Raw genomic sequence first — 21,066 nt, 5'->3', positions numbered from 1 at the left:
ACGGGGAAATACGGGCCGCGGCCCCCCGCCGTGAGGGCTGCGCTCAGACGGCAAGTGTCGGCGAGGCTGTGGCGGGATGGCGACCATCCTGTGTGGCTGGCGGGGGTGGGGCGTGGGCCGCCGCCCCGGGGGACAGGTCCGCGGTGGCCCGCGGGGAGACCCGGAGTGACCGTGGGGCAGCCGCGCCGGCCTAGGTCGGCAAGACGAGTTCTCCCTGCCCGGACCGCATGTGCGGGCACCCAGAAGGCACAGCCTCGCGTCCGGCGACAGATGACAGATAAAGGGTGCGACCCTTGGCCGGGGACGGACCCCGAGCCCAGGACGCTCAGGGAAGGGACCGGACACGGGAGGCCCCACGGGCCGCGAGTCCACATGTGTGACACAGCCAGGACGGGCTTGTCCACGCATGGGGCGCTCGGGGGGCAGTGTGTATGGGTCAGGCTTCTGGGCTGATGGAATGTTCTAGAACCAGACGGGTGGGTTCCTGGAACGTGCTGAGACCCCTGGTTTCAGGGTGAGTCCTGTGTGAACACGATTTCACTCAAAGACCACCCCCTCCTCCCAGCGCGGTGGTGAGGAGGCCCATGGGCAGGTGGCCTGCCCCCCCGCGCCCCCAAGGCCCTCCCTGAGCCCCCACTAGTGCTCTCCAGGCCGTGGCATGGCCGTCTCGGCCCCCGGGTCCCGCCCCCCCCGCCCACACTTGGGGCCCTGCAAGTGGCCGTGTTTGGTAACCCCAGCCCGGACGTGGGCGCCACGGCCGGGACCCCCCCTCCTCCTGGGAGTGGCGGTGCCCCGGCCGCGCGCAGATCTGGGCTCAGATCTTGATCCTGTGCCTGGGGCCCAGCGTGGGGCCGCACCCGGGGGCCTCCGATGGACTTGGGGTTCCCGGCCCGCCGCCCCGCCCCCAGCCTCCGGAAACCCTGGAGCTGGAGGTGACCGAGAAGCCCGTCTGGCCAGTTCTCCCTGCCCGCCCCCAGGCCCCTTCCTGGTGCCACCTGCCCAAGCCGGGCATGTGGGTCACCTCCTCTGCAGGGGCCCCAGGCCTGCCGGTGCTGGCGCTCCCCAGGGCCCAGGCCCCCGGCGGGCAGGGTCAGGCTGAGCAGGGGGGGCCCGCGGTCGTGGGTGCATGAGGGGCGCCCCTCGGTGAAGGGGCCCGAGGCCCTCCGTCCCCGCCCCCAGCCTCCCCCCCCAACAAAACACAAGGAACGTCAAAATCAGGCAAATGAGGCAGCAGCGTTCGTAACAGGCTGCGTTTAGTGGTTTTTTATGTACAAGAAAAATGATTTTTTTGTCTGGTTTTTCATCTTTTGTCTTTTTGTTTTTGTTTTTATTACTTTTAAAGCTTCTCCCCCCCACCCCCAAAAAGTGCATTTTTATCAATTGATTTTTTTTTTAATCTCCCACACTTTTATAAAGACTCTCAGATACAGTCTATGGAATGTCTGCTCTGTGCTCTGTGCCCCCGGGCGCCGCCCCTGCCCCCCTTCACCGGCCCGGCCCCCCCAAAGTCCAAGGCACCTCGTATCTGGGCCTGGGAGGGGCAGGGGGGAACCTGGGTATGAGGACCCCTGGCCGCGGCCTCCAGGCAGCCCCGGCTCCGGGACGGGGGTCTCCCGGGCCCCCTCCAGCTCCTGGCCCTGCCCGCCCACCCCCCCGTGTAAATCTAAGTATTTAGTACGAGCTAGTCTTAACTCTGAGGTTATGGCTCCCGGGGCGCCTGAGCCCCCAGGCCCGGACCCGTCCTGCGCCAGCCGCCCCTCCAGGAAGGCTGCTTCCTCAGCTTAAATAACTTTTTAAAATAAAACTGCAAATATAAATATCTTTCTTTCTCAAAAAATAGGATTTTTGCTTTTTTTTTTTTTTTTTTTTTTTTTTATGGGTTTTAAATTTTTTGTCTTGCTTTTCCTTTCACTCTGTCTGGCCTCCTACAATCCTGGCTGCCTGGACTGCCTTGGTCCTGGGGGGGGCCGCCCCCCCACCCCCACCCCGGCCCCAGCCCCTGCCTCAGTGGGACCACCGCGTGCCACTTGTCCGACACTGCCCCTCCCGCACTCCCGCCACGGTCGATGGGTCTCAGGCAAAGACTCCCCAGAAGGCCCTGGAAGGGGCTGGGGGCCCCCCCCTCCCCAGAAGGAAGCAAAGGGACAGCCATATACAAACGGAAACGGGATGAGATGCCACATGGGGTCTCCCGGGCAAGCCACCCAAGGCGGGCAGACTTTGGTTCGGCCTGCTGGAGCCCGGCTGGGCGCAGGCCCACACCCGCGCCAGGCTAGGCCTGCTCCGGCACTTTACATTCACTGGGTTTTAAGGTTTTTTTTTTTGTTTTTTGTTTTTTTGCCTTTTTTTTTTTTTCTTAATCTCAAAAGGCGGGGGCAGGGTTGGGGTGGGGGAGGCTAGGCAGGGAGCAGTAGCAAGGGTGTTCACCTCTCTCTCTCCCAGGTCCCGCAGGCCGGTGGACGGCTCTGGGTGGGGGCTGCCCCCGGAGTGCCCCCTCCCCCGGAGCCCCCACCCGGAACCCCAGGCCGGGACCTCACTCTTGCACACGCGCGCACAACACACATCCACGCAACTTCACCAAGATGATGGAAATAACAATTTCGCTTTGTTTTTCTTTTCTTTTTTTTTTTTTTTGTACCAGGCAGTTTAAAAAAAAAAAAAACACCCCAAAAAAAGAAAACACAAAAAAAACCCCAAACAACCAAACAAAAAAACGTTTTGCTGTGTCCTTTCTGACCAGTCAGCACGTTCCCCCTCAAATATTTTTTTTTTGTTTGTTTGTTTCCTGAAACGCGAGAATTCAGCAGTATCTTTGGCAACACTTTATCACGACCTTAATTTAAAGAATAAAAATAAAATCGATTCACGTCTATATACAGTATGTGATTGCGCAGAGTTGGGGGGCTGGGGTCCCGGCGCTGGGCCCATGCAGACGCTGCGGCCCCTAGGACGGGCTGGCGGGCAGCAGGAGAGGGGTTAAGGCGGAGTGGGTGGGCAGGGCTGTCAGAAGCTGAGCTCAGAGCTAGGGGCAGGGGTTTAGTGCAATTCCCGAGGAAGTCTGTGTTAAAAGTGTGCTCGGCGGGGGGGTTCAGCCCTTCCCCCGCCATAGTCCCAGAGGCCTCGATCCCCCAATCCAGTCGCCCCCACTGGCCAGGACGACAGCTGTGATTTTTCAGTTGGTTTTATTGCGAGGGGGGTGTATGGGGTAGGGCAGGGGGAGAGGGCCGCGCCCTCAGGGAACCTCTTGGCCGGGGTGGGGGCGGGGGTCCCTGGCCTGGGCGCTTGAGCTCCCTGCTTGGCCTCCACAGATGGTTCTCCGAAAGAGCGAGGCCACCCGGCCCTGGGCTCCCCTGCCACCCCCCTCAGGAGGGGGGGTCCTGAGACATTTGGGGGGCTGATGGGCCCGGGGGGTGGGGTGGGGCACGAAAACTATCCTGTAGAAACAATGATGAAAGTTGCCTTCTTAAAAAGCTTCCCTTTAAAAAAAAAAAAAAGAAAGAAAGAAAAGACGAGAAGACGGGGTCTGTCACAGAGCCAAGGGGTGCGGGGAGATGGACCAGCAGCTGGAGGGGGGGCAGGGGCACCCCTCACCTTGGGCTTTGATGGGGGAGGGTCTCGGCTTGGCAGAGCGTCTATTTACAGGGTCCCACGCTAGGCATTGCATATGCGAGAGGGCGTCGGGGTGAGGGTGCCCTGGCCTCTGGCGACACGGTCCCCCCAGCCCTGGCCCCCGTCCGTGGCCTGTGGCTCGGTCGATACCGGGCCTTTTGGGGGGCCAGAGGCTGGGGGAGGCGGGTGCCGGCCCCCAGATTACAGTCAGTGCCTTTGAATAAAAAGAGGGGTGCCTGGGGGATGTAAGGCCCTGGAGGTGGGGCCCCGTCACCCACCTCGACGGGGATGGCATGTCCTAGATGGCGGCTCCTTGGCGGCCACGGCGGCGGGGGCGGGGGGGGCAGCCATGCTGAGGGGGAGCCCCAAAGTGGGGGGGTTGCTCCGGCTGGTCGGAAGGCCAGCCCTCTCTCGGTCCGTCCCTGAGCTGGGGAGTCAGTAAGGAGGGTCCCCGCGGACACGGGCGGCCATCGTATGGCTGGCGGGTGATGAGACTTCTCCGAATCAGAACCAAAAAGGGGACGGGGTGGGGGTGGGGGGGGGACACGGCAGAAACACAAAAACCCCGCGGTCCTGCCTGCAAGGCAAGCCCCCCGCGGCGAAGCCCCGAGAGAGGAGCCCGTGCCTTCCTGACCCCGCCTCACCTCGGGGAACAGAAGTGGATTCTGCATCTGTGGTGGGTTTTTTTTTTTATTATTTTGTACAAAAATAAATTGACTTTTAGGAATTTGCTCTCTCGCTCGCTCGCTCTCTCTCGCTCGCTCTCTCTCTTTTATTTTTGTTTTTTTTTTTGTCTTTTCGACTTTTCATAGAAGTTGGTTGCAACTTGTAAACATGTTTTTAAATTAAGAATTAAGATAAAGTGTAGTACCCGTTCTGTTACAAAGTGCCAAGACTTCTATTTGTGGTTGGTTGTCTTTTTTTTTTCCTTTTTTTTTTGTTTGTTTTTTGTTTTTTTTTGTTTTTTCCTTTCGTTTTGTAAAATCTTGTTTTTATTGCTTTTGTGACACTGGAACTTCTGGACTCTCTCCCCTCCTCCCTGCCACCGTGAGACCCTGGGCTCCCTCTGCTCTGGGCTCGTCCACCCCACACTGTCGCCTGCTCCTCTGAGGAAAGTATATTTTATATATATATATCTATATATATCTATATATAAATTTTGTTTGTTTGTTTTTTTTTAAGGAGGAAAAAAAAATCTAAAAAGTGCTTTAAAAACTCGGGAGAGGGCTGGGGGCGGGCGGGCGGTGAAGACAAAACAGTTTTGAATCTCCAAACATCTCGTGGGGTCTGGGCGGCCTGGGTCGGGGAGCGCAGCCGGGGTGGCGGGGCGCCCTGAGCGGCGGTCCGGGGTGGGGTCGGGGTGGGGGGCCCGCCGGGGTGTAAGTGCCGTGAAGGGAGGCGGCGGGAGCCCCCTGGAGCCGCCGTGGCGACCCACCCCCCCCCCAGCTCCCCTCTCTCCAGGCCTGGAAATAAATAGATTTGTGTCACAGCGGCCAGGAGACACAGAGGACCACAGGCAGGAATGGGAGGCGGGGAGGCCGTCGGGGAGATCGGTGGGGGGGGACCCCCACTTAGTAAGTGCCCTGAGGAAGGAGGGTGGGGGTGGGGACGGGGTGCATTTTAACGTCCACTCACAGTGGACAGAGATCATTTAAGGTCCTGTCTGAAAGACTCGTAGAAACCAGCGAGGGGATGAAAACAAAAGCCCGCCCCGCTCCCCAGCGCCCCCCGCGGCCACCCTCACCCCCACCTGGGGCCCGGGGCCCTGACCAGGCCTCAGAGGGGACCCCGGACGCTGCGCCAGGGTTGTCCCGGGGGGCGGGGGCGTCCGAATCCCTGTGTCCCACAAAAACCCCAAACCGAGCCCCGAAAGCCATCGACGGGGTGGGGGGGACGGGGAGCTGGAGCGGGGGCGAGGGTCCCCGTGGAGGGAGAGAACATCATGAAGGAGAAAACTCTGAGAAAAGCACTACCCTAGATTCTGTGACGCTTCATATATATATATCTGTATATATATATATAGATATAGATATCTGTATATAGATAGATTTTCTTTTTTTGTGTTTTTGGGGGGGTGGTGGGTGATTCTCTCTCTCTCTCTCTCTCTCTCTCTCTGTCTCTCTCTCTCTCTCTCGGGTTTCTGTTTTCTCTTTTTGGTTTTCAGGCAAGTCCGGCCGCGAAGCTGCCCTCGGCGGGGGCCCCGGCGCCCCCATCGCCCCCCCCTCCGCCGGCGCCCGCTACATTCACCCTGCTCAGGCCGTCGGGGGCCTCCTCCTCGTCCTCCTCCTCGTCCTTAAAGTGCTTCTCCCGGCCGTTGCGCGGGGCGTCGGGGGAGCCGGGCGGGGCCGGGGCGCCGGGTGGGGCGGCGGCGCCCGGGGAGGGGGACGGGTCGGGCCCCCCGAGCCCCCCGCCCCGCACGCGGGGCTTGCGGCCGCGGCGCGAGGGGACGCCGTTGCAGCCGTCCTTCTTGAGGTGTCTGTGCAGGTGGTCGGAGCGGACGAAGGTCTTGCAGCAGCTGTCGCACTGGTAGGGGCGCAGGCCGGTGTGCACGCGCATGTGGTTCTTCAGGTCGTAGTTGTGCGCGAAGGCCGCCCCGCACTGCTGGCACAGGTACGGCTTCTCGCCCGTGTGCTTCCTCATGTGCACTTTCAGCTTGTCCTGCCTGCGGACGGGGCGAGGGTCAGCGGGCGCCGCCCCGGGAGCGACCCCGCCCTGGGGCACCGGGGGGCAGGGGGGCGCGGGGCCCACGGCGCCTCCATCGGAGGAGGAAGGTCACGGAGCGTCTGCGAGGAGCATCCCCGGACCCGCTCCAGGCGCCGCGAAATACGACCGGGCACGAGTTGGGGTGCCGGGCTGTGTGGTAACGCGGGGGCACCAGCGGCCCTGGTTCCTAACACCGAGGGGCCGGCCTCCACCCCCTGGCCCCCGTCCCTGCCAAGGCCACAGCACCTGTGCCCCTCTCTGCTCTGGCTGCACCGGCTTCCTGGCTGTCCCCGCAGCTCGCTAAGCACACGCCTACCTCAGGGCCTTTGCACAGGCTGTTCCCGCCGCCGCCCAGAGCACTTTCTTCCCAGATCCTCACATCTGAATCCCAGCTCAACTGTCACTTCCTCAGAGAGCCCTCCCACCCGCGACAGCCACCCCCGCCCCATGGCCCTCCTGCCACCACCGCCTGATGCTCCTTGGCGAACCGAGTTCCTAGTTCCTCATCTGTCCTCCGGACTGGACCATGAGCCCCAAGACAGCAGGGTCTGGGTGACCCCAGGACCCCCTCCCCGCCCATCCTGCCCCACAGGGAACAGCAGGTCCTGGCTCTGTCACCCCAGCTCTGCCTATGGGCCTCAGGCGACCACGGCACAGGTGCTGCTCTGTCCCATCCGGCAGCGCGTGCTCACACGTGGCCCCCGGGCCCTGACACGTGGCACGCCCCACCTGAGGCGCCAGGAGCGCAGGAGGCACCCAGACCCCAGAACCCCCATTCACTTAGCGTGACGGGAAATACACGCACTAGTTACGCGTTAACCGTTAACACAAAGGCTATAACTCACGTGATTCACGTTATTTTCACGTGTTCCTTGTACTTTTTTAAAAACGTGGCTATCAGAAAGTGCAAAATCAACAAGTGCCCCGCGGGGTGCTTTGTGGCACCGTGTTGGGTCTGTAGTCACGGGGAGAGGACTCCTGCCTGGACCCACGGGGCAGGGCAGAGACCCGGTCACTGGAGCCCCGGCAGCGTCTGACTCATTCCTCGCTGCAGCTTCTTGCGTCCCACGTCTGAGCCACCCCGGGCCGCTCACTTCCCACACACACCAGCCTGGTCAGTGCCAGGCCTGGCAAACTCCTATTCATCCTTCAAAGCCCCATCTCAAATGCCCTCCTCCTCCAGGAAGCCTTTCCCGGCCCTCAGGCAAAGGTTTGGTCTCCCCAGGCTCTTCTAGCCCCGGGTCCCTCCCTCCGGCATCACCCACAGAGCTGCTGTCCTTACTTGCTCTAACCCTTTTGTGGCCCCTACTGCTCTGAGGGCCAAGGCCGCCCTCGGCGGCCACACCCCTGCTCGTCCTCCAGCCTTATTACTCCCACGTGAGTCAACAGAACTCAGGCCGCAGTGAACTCATCGTTCCCTGGACTGAGCGGGTCAGTCGGCAGCGAGGGGATGCGACTGCCAGGAGCGCCCTCCCTGCACCCCTCCGAGGGCACTAACGTGCTCGTCCAGCAGGGGGGCAGGTCCGGCGGGCACAGCGGGGACTCAGCACCGTGCAGAGATCTCCCCAGGTGAGGCTCAGAGAGGGCAAGTGCCCTGCCCCAAGCTGCACAGCGGGCCAGGGGCCGCACGGTGCTGGGGTGGGGGTGGAAGCAGCCTGTTTCGTCACCCCAAGCCCTGTCCGGGTAATTATAGCCCCGGCTGCCACAGGCCCCGCTTACTCAACTCTCTAGTGTGACTCAGAGGGGCCCCTGGGCTCCCTGGCCTGGAGGAAGGCGTGGGGGCTGGGGCCCCTGAGTTGGGGGCAAAGTGGAGCCAGGTGGGTGCACGGGGAAGAGGCCCAGCCCAGTGGCCCTCCCCGTGCCTCAGTCTCCCTGACTGGTAAACAGGATCAGCCCGCGTCAGAGCAGGGGGACCATAAGGACACCAGGTCAGAAGGAACCCCAGACTGTGGTTAGGGGTGCTGGGGGGGGGTCCGGGCCTCTGCTCAGCCTGCCCCTCTCCAGACGCTGGCTTGCTGGGCCTCCACCAGGCTGGCCCTCCCAGACCCACAGCCCCGAGGACTCCTGCGTGGAGGAAGAGGGTGGCCCCAAGACCACCAGCACCCCAACCTCACCTGCAGATGGGAGCTGGGCCACTGACCAGACTGCCTATGTCCCCAGGGCAGCCTTCGCCCCTGCTAGGGCTCCTGGGCCCTGTGGTCTGGGCCACAGCCTCTCCTCCTGGCCGGCTGGGGAGGGGGCCAGGGGTCAGCCCCTAGGTCCTGTCCCCACGGGGCAGGGCCGGGAAGCCGGGACAATGGCCTCTTTCTTCAGCTTGGGTGGGCGTGGCTGGGGGAACCCCAGGGCGGGTGGGGGTAGGGGGTGATGCTGAGTCACCCAGCCTGGCCAGGCCCCTGCACGCCAGCCCCCCACCCCCACTGGGCTGGCCCACGAGGCCCGGCCAGCCAGCCCTGGACTCTGAAGATCCGATCACAGATTCCCCCAGCCTGGCCTCCAATTCCTCCTGCCCAGTGGCTCCGCGGGCTGCGGCGACCTGCGGCGACCCTCCGCGCTCTACTGGCCTCAGGGCCTTTGCAGCGGCCGTTCACTCTGCCATTCCCCTGCCGCCGCGCCCCTGTCCTCTGCTCCCTTTGCCCCTGCCGACTCGTTATCAGTGCTGTGGTTTTATCTCCCGCATGCCCCATCGCCCCCCACGGGGATGCGAGCGCATCTCCCCCCTTCTGGGTCCCTGGTGCCTAGAACAGGGCCCCGGCCCCCAGCAGGTGCTCCACAAACGGCCCTGGGGCCCGCGGCGGCCTCCAGGAGAGAGCACAGCGCCCTGAGCCCTACGGGGCAGCCACCCTCTCCCCAGGCAAACACCCACTCCAGGCCCCACGACAAGAACCCCCCGGGGAAAAGACGAGCGACTCTCGCTGGGCCCTTCCCTCCCGCCTCCCGGGGTCGGGCCCGCAGCCTGCACGCTCCCCCCACCCGAAGGCTGCTCCCCAGGGGGGCTGGGCAGGCAGGGTCCCGAAACGGAGGACGCAGCATTCTTCCCGCGTGGGTCCTACATGTGCGGGGTGGGTGGGTGGGGGGTGCACACGTGGCTGCGGTCTCAGCTCACGACCTGGCCAGCCCCCTGCCCGTGGCTCCCCCTCTGCCCCCCGCTGCCCCCGGCCGCCCCCCGACACCCGCCGCCCCGCCGCGGCCCCGCCGGCTCACCTGGTGAAGCGGACCTTGCAGATGTTGCACTCGTACGGCTTCTCCCCGGTGTGGGTCCGGATGTGCCGCGGCAGCTTGCCGGCGCCCTGGATGACCTTCTCGCAGATGGGGCACTTCTGGAAAGCCTTGGCCCGGATCTTCTTTTCCACCTTCTGCGACCAGGCCGGGTACACATCCCCGTCGTGGGCGCCGCTGAAATACTTCAGGTAGTAGTCCACGACGCCCTTGTCGTCCGCCCGCGACTCCTCGTCGCTGTCCCCCGCCGCCGCCGCCCCCGCCCGGCCCACCGACGACATCATCTGCTGCAGCAGCGTGCTGGCCGCCAGCCCGTCCGCGTCGGGCCCGTCCCCGTCCCCGTCCTCGGCCGCGCCTGAGAGGAAGCCCGGAGAGTCGCCTGGCTCAGGGGCCGCCTCGGACAGCGAGGCCGCCTCCTCCTCCCCGGCCCGGCCGTAGTGGCCGTTCTGCGTGGCGGCGGCCGGCGGGGCCACGGGGGGCGGGAAGAGGCCCCCGGCAGGGGCGTCCTCGTCCCGCTCCGGCCACAGACCCGGGTTGCTGTCGCCCTCGTCCCCGTCCCCGGCCGAGGGCCGATCGGCCGGCGGTCCCGGCCCGTAGAAGTCCAAGCCGTTGCAGTCGCCGGCGGCCACGGCGGCCACGGCCGCGGCCACGGCCTCCTTGGTGGCGTCCAGGTCGTCGTCGGACGCGCCGAAGGCGGACCAGGGGAAGGCGGCGGCGGCGGCGGGGGGCAGGCTGTTCATGGGGTTGCTCTGGAAGAACTCAAGGTACTCCTTGGCCCGGAGCAGGTTCCGCTGGTCGGTCTGATCCACGAGGTCCAGCTGCCCGGCGTCGGCGCCCGCGTCGGCCGCCAGGATCTGCCGGTCGAGGAGGTCGGCGCACACGTGGCTCACGGCGGGGATCTCGAGCAGGCGGGCGGCGCTCAGGATGTCGCCCACGTTGGCCGTGCTGACGGTGAGCGTGGCCGTGTAGGCGAAGTCCATGAGGGCCGTGAGCGCCTCGGCGCTGACGAAGTCGATCTCGTACACGTTCTGCTGGTCCACCACGGCGCCCGACGTGAACAGCTTCTTGAAGTACTGGCTGCAGGCCGCCAGCACGGAGCGGTGCGTGGGGAACTCGCGGCCCTCCACCAGGATCACCACGTCGCACAGCAGGCCCTGCGTCCGCTGCTCGTTGAGCCCGCTCAGGATGTCGCTGCTGTGGTCAGGGAACGGGATCCCGATGGGGCCGTCCACGCCGCCGGCCATCTTCCGCGCCGAGACCTGCAGCGCCGGGGCGGGGGGGGGGGGGGGGGTGCTCGTGAGGCTGCGGGGCCGGGCGGCGGCCCGGAGGGAAGCCCTCCCCAGCAGGTCCCGCCTCTCACGGACCGGGCACCCTCCCCTCCACCCGGGCCGTGCAAGGGACGGTGGGAGGCGGTACCGGAGCCCACGCAGGTGCTCGGGCCAGGCCTCGCTCGACTCGCTTCCTAAGGAACCTGAGCACTGGCTTCTGCCCGCACCCCCTCCCGGAGGCCGTGACGCAAGGCACCCCCTGTGCGCCGTCAGGCCCGAGCCCCCAGCAGCCCGCGGGCACCCCGTCTCCGCCGTGGAGGCGGGAGACCAGGACCAGCAGGGAGAGCGGTGCCCGCGGCCCCGCAGCTGCAGCCCAACAGGGTGTAGGACCTGAGGGTCAGCGCCAACCGCCCCCCCCCCCCGCCCCTGGGCCTCCCCGCCCCTCGCTCCTGCCTCCCAGCGAGGCCCGGTCCTCGAGGGGCTCTGGGGCAGAGGGAAAGGGAGCGGCCGAGACCCGGAGACCAGGCCGGGGTCAGCAGGCTGTGGGCGTGCCCTGGAGGGGGAGCCAGCGGCGGCACCACCACCCCTCCTGCCCCGTGGAGCCCCCAGGACCCCCGGGACGTGGGTCTGGCCTGGCAGCGAGCAGCAGCGAAGTGCCTGGCGCTCCTTTTCCCTGCCCACCCAGACTGAACCCCCAAAGGAGGAGCAGGGGGCCGCGGCTTCCCATCCACCTCACGCCCACCCAGCCCCTCCCCAACTCTTGGCCACCCTGGCCACTGCTGCCCAGCCCAGGGCCTCAGTCTCCCCATCTGTCAAGTGGACAGAGACCTTTGGAAGAGCTGGCCGTGGGGGGGGCGGCCCACTCGGTCCTGCCCCTCTCTCCCCCATTCCTTTTTTCCGCCTTCCCCTGGGCTGTGACTCATCCACCCACTCGGGCGCTTGTGCAACCCTCTGGCTCCTGTCCCCACCCCTCCACCCTCTCTGGGGAGCCCCCGGCTGCCCCAAGCCACCCAACACAACCCACATTCCTCTAACTGGTCAGCTCTCGGGGACAGTGCCCCTGGACCTGTCCCGGGAGAGGCGCGAAAATGTGCCTTCCTTGGCCCCCCAGGGACCTCAGGAGCCTGAGCCTCCCAAGCGGAGCCGCCCGACGCAGCTGGGACCCAGATCCCCGTCGCCGCCGGGAGTGGGCCAGCCTGGCACGGGACCCCGGGGTTGGTCCGGCCGGACCCAAGGCCAGGGCAGGACCGTCCCAACCCTGGGCCGCCCTGGGAACAGGGTCCAGGCCCTGGGTTGACACAGACGCCTTTGTGTGGCCGCTCAGGCAGGCACTACACTTCCCAGGACGCCTCTCTGCGGCCCGCCCTCTTTCCCGCTGACCACACCAGCTGCTCGGTTCCCCCCTCTGTTCCGCCAGCGCGTGGTGGGGGTGGGGGAGGCTCAGAGGTGGCTGCTGGGAGCAGGAGGACGGGGGGCTGACCCCATATGAGGCTCAGCCTCGGAGGAGCCCCTCTGGCGGCTTCCACCCCCTGCCACCATCTGCTGTCTGGCCCCAGGCCCCAGGGAGCGAGTGGGCAGATGGGCTCCGGATCAGACTGGCCTCGGCCCTCCTCACCCCCTTCTGATCCAGGCCACCGATGCCTCAAGATGGCCCCCCCAGGTGGCCCAGCGTCCCCTCGGGCCCTGGGATGTCTCCAGGGGCCCCGAAATGGTTCAGATGATTCACCAGCCCCCTCCACGGCCGCTCCACCCCCGTCTTCCCACGGGCACTGGGCCCGCCGGGCAAGGGGCTGGCACAGCCCTACTTCGTGTGCGAAGATGCCCAGGCCCTAGGCCGCTGGAAGCCACCCGGCTGGGGAGCAGCAAGCGTGGGCCTCGGACCGGGCGCGGGGCACTGGACAGAGCCCAGGTCAGGGTCTCCAGCGGCTGCGGAGCCTGCTGCACCGGGTCCCAGAGCTACTCCTTCCCTACGTAACAGTCAGGGATCGTCCCCCAAAGGGCCAGGCCTGGGAAGACCGATGCCAGCCAAAGAAACCCCCGGGCCAGCAGCGCGACCCCCACCAAAAGAGAACACACCTGGGATCCCAGCCAGGGCCCGGCCAGCCCGACCCTCAGGATCTGGCCTCCCATCTCCCCTCATCCCTCACCCTGGAGACTAAACTCTGCAGACACCTGGCCCACACCCTCTCTCCAGGAACACAGGCCACCTGCCCGCCACGCCCTGGCCGCTGCCCCCACCCGGCCTCCGGGGCCCTCCCTCCAACGAGGAGGCAGAAGGCCGAGCCGGACGCCAGAGGAAGACAGCTGAGCCCCCTCGGAGGGTCAGGCGGGCTCCCCGCGGCAAACGCGGGCGTGTGCTGAGCACCCACTGTGCGCCACCGCATCTCCGCACCAGGGGAGCCCGTGGCTTCCTGCGCTCCGGCACCCAGTAGGTGCCCCCACACCACGCGGTTTCCTGGGTGACGACGATCCAGTCAAACGTCTCTCTTCCAGAAAGCCCCACCCCCACGCCGGCCGGGTCCCCACCCAGGGCGGCCAGGGTCCCCAGGGCTCGGGCCCACACCCACCGGGCCGTCTTTCATCAGAGCTCCGCCCCCGCGCTCGCCTCCGTGGGATTTCCGGGGTGCTGGGTGCTGACTCGGCGGCCGAGGGGCAGGCCTCAGCAGGCTCCTCCCGGGCTAGAGGTGGGGCACCCCTTCCCTCTGTGTCCCCGCCCCCCCACTGCTGCGGGCGCACAGTAGGGGCACAGCAAACCGGATGAACCGAAGACCACAGAGCAAGGCGCTGGAGCGCCCACACCCGGCCCCGCCCACCCGGCTGGCGGGCTCCGGTCCCACCTCCCATCTACCCCAGGGTCGTTTGCTGCACTTTTTCCCAGGCGGCAGTTACCCAGGCTGGTCGGTTTCCACCCTCCTGGGGGCCTCCCCTGTGCCCTGGACGGTTCAGGAACTAACTGGGCACCTTTACTTCATCCCTCCTGCTGGAAGCCCTAAGCCCTGGGCTCCGCAGACGAGGAGAGGCTCAGAGCAGTGAGGACACCCGGGCAAGGTCACACAGCAGACGGGCGGCCGGGCTGGGGCTGACCCTCGGGCCTGAGCTGCTGCCGCTCAAGCGCCGGGGCCTCGGGGTGAGGTCGGGAGCACCTTCCCCGGGTCCCAGGAGTAGCAGGTGTCACCTGGGAGGGACCCCGGGCCTGTGGGAGGGGCATCCTGAGCCCGGGGAATGGCCACCCTGCCGAGGCCTGGAGGTGGGCGCCCGGGAGAGGGACAGGGAAGGAGGCTGCCTCCACCGGGCTTCCCAAGGTCAGGCGCAAGGTGAGGCTGGGGCGGCCTCCTCCCCCTCCCCGCCCTCCTCGGGAAGGAGAGGGGGCCGCCAGCACCAGGTGGGCAGGTAACTGGCACCCGAGGCCTTCCCGGGGGAGTGCTGGGGGGCAGCTGATGCGGCGTTAGCGCCCTCCGTCCCCCACCCACGGAGAGGATGCCGGGAAACCAGAGGGACCTCTAGCACCTACTGTGTGCCACGCACAGCAGCCGGGGCCCGAGTCCCCGCTCTCCCGCTGCCACGCGCTGGACCCGGGGCGGGAGGCATGGCTCGGTGCCTCACTGGCCTCTGGGGGCAGGACAGTGGCTCCGGGGCCCGCTCTCGCCCACTGGGCGCTGCCTGAGGACCTACTGTGTGCCGGGCCCGGGCCCCAGAGGCCCAGTGAGGCTGTTTAGTGACCCTCCCCTCGTGGATGGGCGGCCTTGACCTTGACCTCTGAGCCTTAGTGCAGGAGTCGGCCCGTCCCCACCTACTGTGTGTCAAGGGAGAGGGGGCGTGGGGGGCAGGTGGAAGCCAGGGCAGAGGAGCCGTCACCTGGCGGGGAAAACCGGGCCCAGAGAGGGCGGGTGGCCGGCCCAAGGTCGCCCAGCAAGGCTGGTGCCCAGGTGCGGCTGCCAGGCCCACGCCCAGCCGCCCCCACCCCCTCCCAGGCCAGCGGCCTGTGTTGCAAGGTTGGTCCCAACGGGTAACCCCGCCCCGACCTGGTGCCAATCCCTGCCTGGCCCGGTCCCCGGGCTGGGGTTTAATGGGACAGGAATGCAGTGTCCCGATTAGGGAGTGGGGGGCACCAGCGGCCCGGCGTGGCCCGGCTGCCGCCCGCCTGTCCTCCTGGGCCTCCCTGCAGGCCGGCACCAGCACACGGGCCCTCGGCCATTTTCTGTGTCCATTTATTGCCCTAAATGGGGAGGGGCTTCCTGCCCAGCCCTTAAAGGGCCAGAGGCAGGAAGGCTGCGGGCCCAGTGGGAAGTGTGTGCGGGGGGAGGGGCGCCGAGGAGGTCAAGGGGACCCCACCTGACCCCCCACTCACGGGTGGGGCTGACGCTCGCCCTATTCCCACGCTCAAGCCGGCACGGCTCAGGAAGTGACAGCCCTGACCCCAGTACCGGGTTCCAAGAGGAAGCCCCGGGAAGACCGAAGCCATTCGTGGTGAGTTAGAAGGAATGAGCTTCCCATCACCCGGAGTAAGCAAAGCCAGGCTTCGCAGAATCCCAGAATCCCGTCACTGCCTATCCCACCCTTGCTCGGGCTGCACCTGCTGGTACGAAATGCCCAGGAGAGGCCTGCGTGGCCTCCAGAAGCTGTACTCCCCTCTACCTCCAGACCTCTCCCTCCCTCCCCCAGGCCTGCTAGTTACCGGGAGGTACCTGCACCGCTCCGCCCCCGCCCCGCCCCCAGCCCGGGCAGGTGGAGGGCTCAGCCTGGGAGCCCCAGACACGGGAAGCTCGTGTCCTGTGCCCGCAAACCCGCCATCAAACACATCCTGACGGGAGGTGGGACGGGACCTTGTTTTCCAGTTAAACCAGAAAGGCGTGGGTGGGGACACTTCCACTGAGTGGCCGTTCACAGCCTGCTGGGGGGACAGATGGAGGGGCTGGTCCTTTGGCCACGCTCCTCACAAGCGCCGGATTCTCCGCAGGGCATCTTTCCCGCTTTGGTGCTCCTGACTCAGGCCTTGGGGCCCGAGGGCAAGGGCTGCTCCTCAACAGGCTGGGGGTCGGGGTCCAGGGGCTGATCATGACCATCTCCACATCAAGCCTCACGGGGTCTGTCATTGCCCCACCTTATGGGTCAGGAAAGTGAAGCTCAGAGCAGGGAAGTGACTGGCCCAGGGTCACACCGCAGAGCTGACCGGGAACACAAGCCCCCTGGCTCTGTACTGTGGCTCCGTGCCCCCTCCTCCACGCTGCCCCCAGGCACCAGCAAGGCACTAAACCCCCTACCCCGGGGGGGCCTTGGGGCCGAGGACAGCTTATTCCCACGCCCCCTCAGAGCTGCCTTGTGATAGCCCAGGGAAGGGAGAGGTTTGCCTGAGGTCACACAGGGAGCCTGGGGCAGGACTGGAGTCGGCTGACCCCTGGTCACCAGGAGAGGGATGCAGGAGGGGTTCGCCCGGGCCCTGACCCCGCACGCCAGGGACCCTGCACAGGCTCCTGGGGAACCCCGGGCTAAACCCTCAGGACCACAGATTCGGGCTGGCAGCAAGACAGGTTGACAGAGGGGTAGTGACCTCCCCAGGTAAACCCCAGGTGGAGGTGAGGGCCGGGCCGCGACTGGACCACACTGGCCCCCACCCAAGCCTGTTCCTCTGGCCCCACCGCCCAGGGCTGTTGCAGGGCGGTTTATGCTCCTTCAGGTGCCTGGAGCGCCAGGTGACAGGTGGGGGGTGCCGCGTGTCTCAAGTGGCTCGACCGGCCACATACTCCCGCAGAATCCTGGTTGTGCCCCGAGCTGACCCAGGTGCTCCGTCCAAGAGCAGGGGGAAGGAACGAGAACACAGGTGGATCTGCAGGCACCACCCACCGGGGACCCTATAAGCCCCAATTTACCTAGGGGGACACCCAGACCCCCAAAGGCCCAGGGGCTTGTCCGAAGTCATGCAATAGCCAGGGGGCCGTCAGTCGGAACCCCGGCAGACGTCGGGCCAGCTCTGCTGCACAGGGGCTGGCCCTGAGACGTGGCTTTTGCGAGGTGACCTCGGTCATCTTGGGTAAAATGGGTCATAAAACCCAGAGCCCTGCCCGTCTCCAGGGGCCAAGGTGCGGGACTGTGGCGCGGAGGGGGGTGGGAAAGGCACTGGCAAGCCATAAAAGTGCCTGCCACAGAAGGCTGGGAGGCGAGCGCACGCGGCCGGTGCTGTGTGACCTTGGGCACCTTGCTGGCCCTCTCTGAGCCTCCCTGGCCTCTTTGGGCAAAGGGTTTCAGGAGCCCCAGGAAAGCTCCCCTTGGCCTACAGGTGCCCGCTCTCAACCCCCAGGCTCTCTGGAAGACGGTGGGTTGCCGTCCCTCAGCAGAGAGGAAGGACACCCGGGCCTCATCCTGAGCCGAGAGGCAGGACCACGATGGTCAGACCCAGCTCCAGCTAGGTGACCTTGGGCTGCTCTCTGCGTCCCCCCAGGCCTCGGTCTCCCCCGCCCAGCACCGGCACGTGCTGGGCACCCGCTCGGAGGGTTGCCGCAAGCCCCCCGCTGGGCTCCCTCGCAGGGCAAAGGGGGCATCGGGGGCTGCCACTGGCCTGGACCAGCCGCGGGTCAGGGGGCCCCAAGGAAGAGAAAGCAAGGGGAAAAAAAAGCAAACACAGGCCCTTGCTACTGCCCCGGGACCCTGCCCCGCCGGACGGAGGCTGAGCAATGCCAGGCCTCAGTATCCCCCGCGGAGAAGAGGGTGCTTGGGCTTCCTGCGGCCACCCTAGTGCTGCTTCTCCTAAGGCCTGCCTGTGCTGAGAGTTTCGTGGCTCCCGGCCCGGGCCAGGGTGCTGACTGGTCACCACGCAGCCAATCAGAACTGAATAATAAATACCCCCCCAAAGTGACCCACGAATTAAAATTTCAGTGTCCCCGTTGGCTCCTCTTTCCTTCATTAGGCATGCGGATCCCAGGGCTTCGCTCCTCCAGTCACCGGCTCCTGCCCCCCCTTCCCCTAGGCTCCCGTCTCCACAGCGATGGCTGGCGGTAAACAGAGCCCCGAGCCCAGCCGACAAGTGCCAGGCCCGGTGTGCTCCAGGGGCCTCGCCGGGGGCGGGGGGGTGGCCCCCAGAGGGGAAGATAACCCGCGGCCTGCAGCCCTCCATCGGGCCGCAGCAGGGCCCGGCCTGGGCGCCCCGGACCTCTCCCAAGACCAGCTCTGCCAATAGGAAGTGATCGGCTGGTCCTGCGGAGGCCCCCCCAGTGTGGGAGCGGCACACTCAGGGTTACGCCCTGGCCGTGTTGTTGGGGGGGGGCTGACATGGAATCCCGGATGCCCTCTCCAGCCGGCCCTGCTCCCGGAGGCAGCTGGCAGGGAGCGGGGGGAGAGTAAACCAAGCCTGCCACCCATGGGTGAACCAGGTGGGCACGCCCGGGGAAGGGGCACCAGCAGCCCTCTCACTTCCGCCGCCCGGCTAGGGGGAGACAGAGGAGTTGTCTGCCTCCCCCTGCCGCTCACTCCACCGCTGGCTGCATTCCCCAAACATTTAGTGGGCGCCCACTGGGTGCCCCAGCCTGGTTGGACAGCAGTCTCTCGCTGCGGTCCGCCGAGCTCCCCCGCAGCCAGCCAGCGCGGGCAGAGCCTCCCAGAACCCGCAAAGGCCTGCGCCTGGGGGTGCACCGGCCCCGGCGCCCGGCTCAGGCCCCTGCCGGGTTCCCAGGCCTGCGGCAGGGGGAGGGGGCTGGTTCCCAAGCCAGGGAGGGAGGAAGAGCGGGGGGGGGGCCGGATCCCACCAGCTCACCCCCTCCTCTGCCGGGGCTCAGGGTTCGCACGTGGTGGTGGCGTCAAGGGGAAGGAGGGGGGTCCGGGCCGCAGGAGACGGGGTCACGCGCTTTGGGGGCGCGGGCGGGAGGACTGGGGTGCTCCCCGCCCCCTCCCCGGGGGCCGGAGCCGCCTGGCCGCGCGGGCGGGGCAAGGGGCCAGGCCGGTCCCCCCACCCAGGGCTGAGTCAGGCCCGGGCGGGGGCAGGAAGCGGCCCCCTCCCCCGCCCCGGCCGCGGCGCGCGGCCCCCGCCCGGCCCGCGGGCCCCCGCCGCGCCGCCCGCGCGGGGGGCTCCTACCTCCTTCCCGGGGCAGCGGCGAGGGGGCCCGGCCCCGGCGGCGGCGGTGGCGGCGGCTGCGGCTGGGCTGGCTCCCTCCGAGGGGCCGGGAGGCGGCAGTGAGCCTGGCCCCGCGCCACCCCCCGCCGCCGGCGGCCAATCCCCACCCGGGCTGGGGGGAGGGCGATGCAAATTACCCCGGATCTGGGTCCGCCCGCCCGCCTCCCCCACGCCCGGGCCCGGCCTGCACTAGGCCGCGCATCCCCGGGCTCGCTTGCGCCGCGCGGCCGCTCGGGCCGCCGCCCTCCCCGGGGAGCGCCGGGTGGGTGACCCCCCCCCGGGGCGGGGGGCCGAGGGGAGGGGGGCTGGGGACGGTTACACAACCAGGCGGGGAGGGGCCCCGGGGCGGGGAGGGGGCCGGCCCGCGGGCCGCGCAGCCGGAAGCCGGGGACCGCCACCGGCCCCCGGCGAGGGGAGCCCGGCTTCAGGCCCCGCCCCCGGGCCGGCTCGGCCCGCCCCCGCGCCGCGCCGCGCGATCGCTCCGCGCCCATTGGCCCGCGGGCCCGCCGCTCACCGCCCCTCCTCCGCACCGCCCCTACCCGCGGACCGCGGCGGGCCGCCGGCGCGAGGCACCCTGGGACTTGTAGTCCGAGCCGCCTGCCACCTGCCGGCCGCAAGCGGCGGGGGGACTACGACGTCCAGAAGCCCCCGCGGCCGCGCCCGCCCACCGGGACACTCCACCCCTTCCCCCTCCTTTGCAAAGCCCCCCTCCCTGTTTTTTCAGCCCCCTCCCCCCCATCCCCCATGGAGCTCAATCCTGGCCAACTCCAACGTATGCACGCAGCACCGAATAGGCCCCCGGGGGGCGAGAGCACCCCCAGCGCCTCGCTGCAAACTTAGCACGCGACGCGCCCCCCTATCTCCCCACGCCGGTTTCCCCCACCCTCAATGCGGCCCCGCTTCCCCTCCCCCGCTCCCCGCGCGCCTGGGATCCCCGAAAAGCCGTGCACTCGAGTGGGGGGGGGGAGGCCGGGGCACAAGCCCATGCACTTCGCCCCCAACCCCCCCTCCCCGGGCGGCGCCCCCTCCCCGCGCCCGGGATCCAGGGCACCTCCAGCCTCCGGGCAGCTGCCAGCCACCCCCTCCTCAGAAACTTGCGGAACGTCGGCGGCTCCCCGTATCCCCCTCCCCGAGAGGGCAGAGGTGGGCGCAGCGCCCCCGGCCCGTCCCCGCCCTGCACCCCGCGCGGGGGGCCGCGCCGGGCGCTGACTTACCTCGCGCGGCCGGGCCGGGGCCGGGCCGGGCCGGGGCGCGAGGGGCCGGGGCCCGGAGTTGGGACTGGGCTCCTCGGCCGCTCGCCTCCGGGGTCCGCGTCTCCGGCTCTCCGCCTCTCGCGCTCTCCCCTCGTCGCTCCCTCGCTCCGGCGGCGGCGGCGGCGTCACTGCCCTACAGTAACTGTACAGTACAGCCAAAGCCCCGTATGATGCTCGCGACTCCCTTCCTGGTTTCTCCGAGGGCAAGAGGGGTCCTCCCTTGTCTTAAAGGTGCCGCAGCCGCCGGCCCCCCCCCACGCCCAGCCCGCCCCCCCCACCCGGCCTCGGAGGCCAGAACAGGCTCGGCAGGTCCCCTCTTGCCACGTCTCTGCCCTCCCGTGGGGCTTCGCCCGCCGCGCCGGGGAGACCGGGCTGTTATTAGGTTTTGTCAAGTTGGGGGGGGGTCCAGCCCGCCCCCGGCGCGCCCCCCCTCCTCTGACCTCTCCGCCCCGCTGCGCGGCGCCGTGCCAGCTTGCCAGCTTATCTGGCCCCAGAGCTCCCCGGGGCGCGGGGGGAGCGGGCCCCCCGGGGTGGAGGGGGGGTGGGGGCCTCCAGATAAACAGGCCCCCAGCCTCTGCGCAGGGGCGGGCGCGGGGGGGCGCGGGCTGTGCCCCCGACGCCCGGGGCGTGGCAGGATGGCAGCGGGGGCGGGGAGGGCTGTGCGCACTGCGAGGACCGGCGCGGGCGTGGGTCGCGGCGGCGCGGGCGGCGGGGGCGGGGGCGCGGGGGGCGAGCGCGCGGGGACCCGGGCCGGGCGCCGGCCCTCCCGAGGCCGCGCTCTGCGCAGCGGCGGAGGGGACCCGGGCGCGGGCTTTCCGGGGACGCCGCGGGTCCGCCGGGCTCCCGGGTCCCTAAATGAAGCAGCCAACCTGCCCGCCCGCGATTATATAAAAGAGTCGCCTCCGCCCGCCGCGCC

At 67.8% G+C, this 21,066-nt stretch overlaps 1 protein-coding gene across 2 annotated transcripts; it reads right to left on the bottom strand.

The window, feature by feature from the left end:
* Nucleotides 1-1,236: 1,236 nt before the first annotated feature.
* Nucleotides 1,237-20,701, bottom strand: ZBTB7A (zinc finger and BTB domain containing 7A). Of its 2 annotated transcripts, none has more exons than XM_072787810.1 (3): nucleotides 20,112-20,701; nucleotides 9,514-10,787; nucleotides 1,237-6,271 (listed from the first exon to the last, which is right to left on the bottom strand). In XM_072787810.1, exons 2-3 carry the CDS (start codon nucleotides 10,770-10,772, stop codon nucleotides 5,770-5,772), a joined length of 1,761 nt encoding a protein of 586 aa, XP_072643911.1. In that variant the 5' UTR covers nucleotides 10,773-10,787; nucleotides 20,112-20,701; the 3' UTR covers nucleotides 1,237-5,769. The 2 variants fall into 2 exon arrangements, with proteins under 2 accessions (XP_072643911.1, XP_072643910.1); XM_072787809.1 differs by lacking the exon at nucleotides 20,112-20,701 and adding an exon at nucleotides 18,859-19,079.
* Between the last annotated feature and the right edge of the window lie 365 nt (nucleotides 20,702-21,066).

The sequence above is a fragment of the Canis lupus genome, chromosome 19 (genome assembly GCF_048164855.1).
Source record: "Canis lupus baileyi chromosome 19, mCanLup2.hap1, whole genome shotgun sequence".
In the NCBI taxonomy this organism is placed as follows: domain Eukaryota; kingdom Metazoa; phylum Chordata; class Mammalia; order Carnivora; family Canidae; genus Canis; species Canis lupus.
This window is presented reverse-complemented; position numbering and strand designations above follow the sequence as displayed.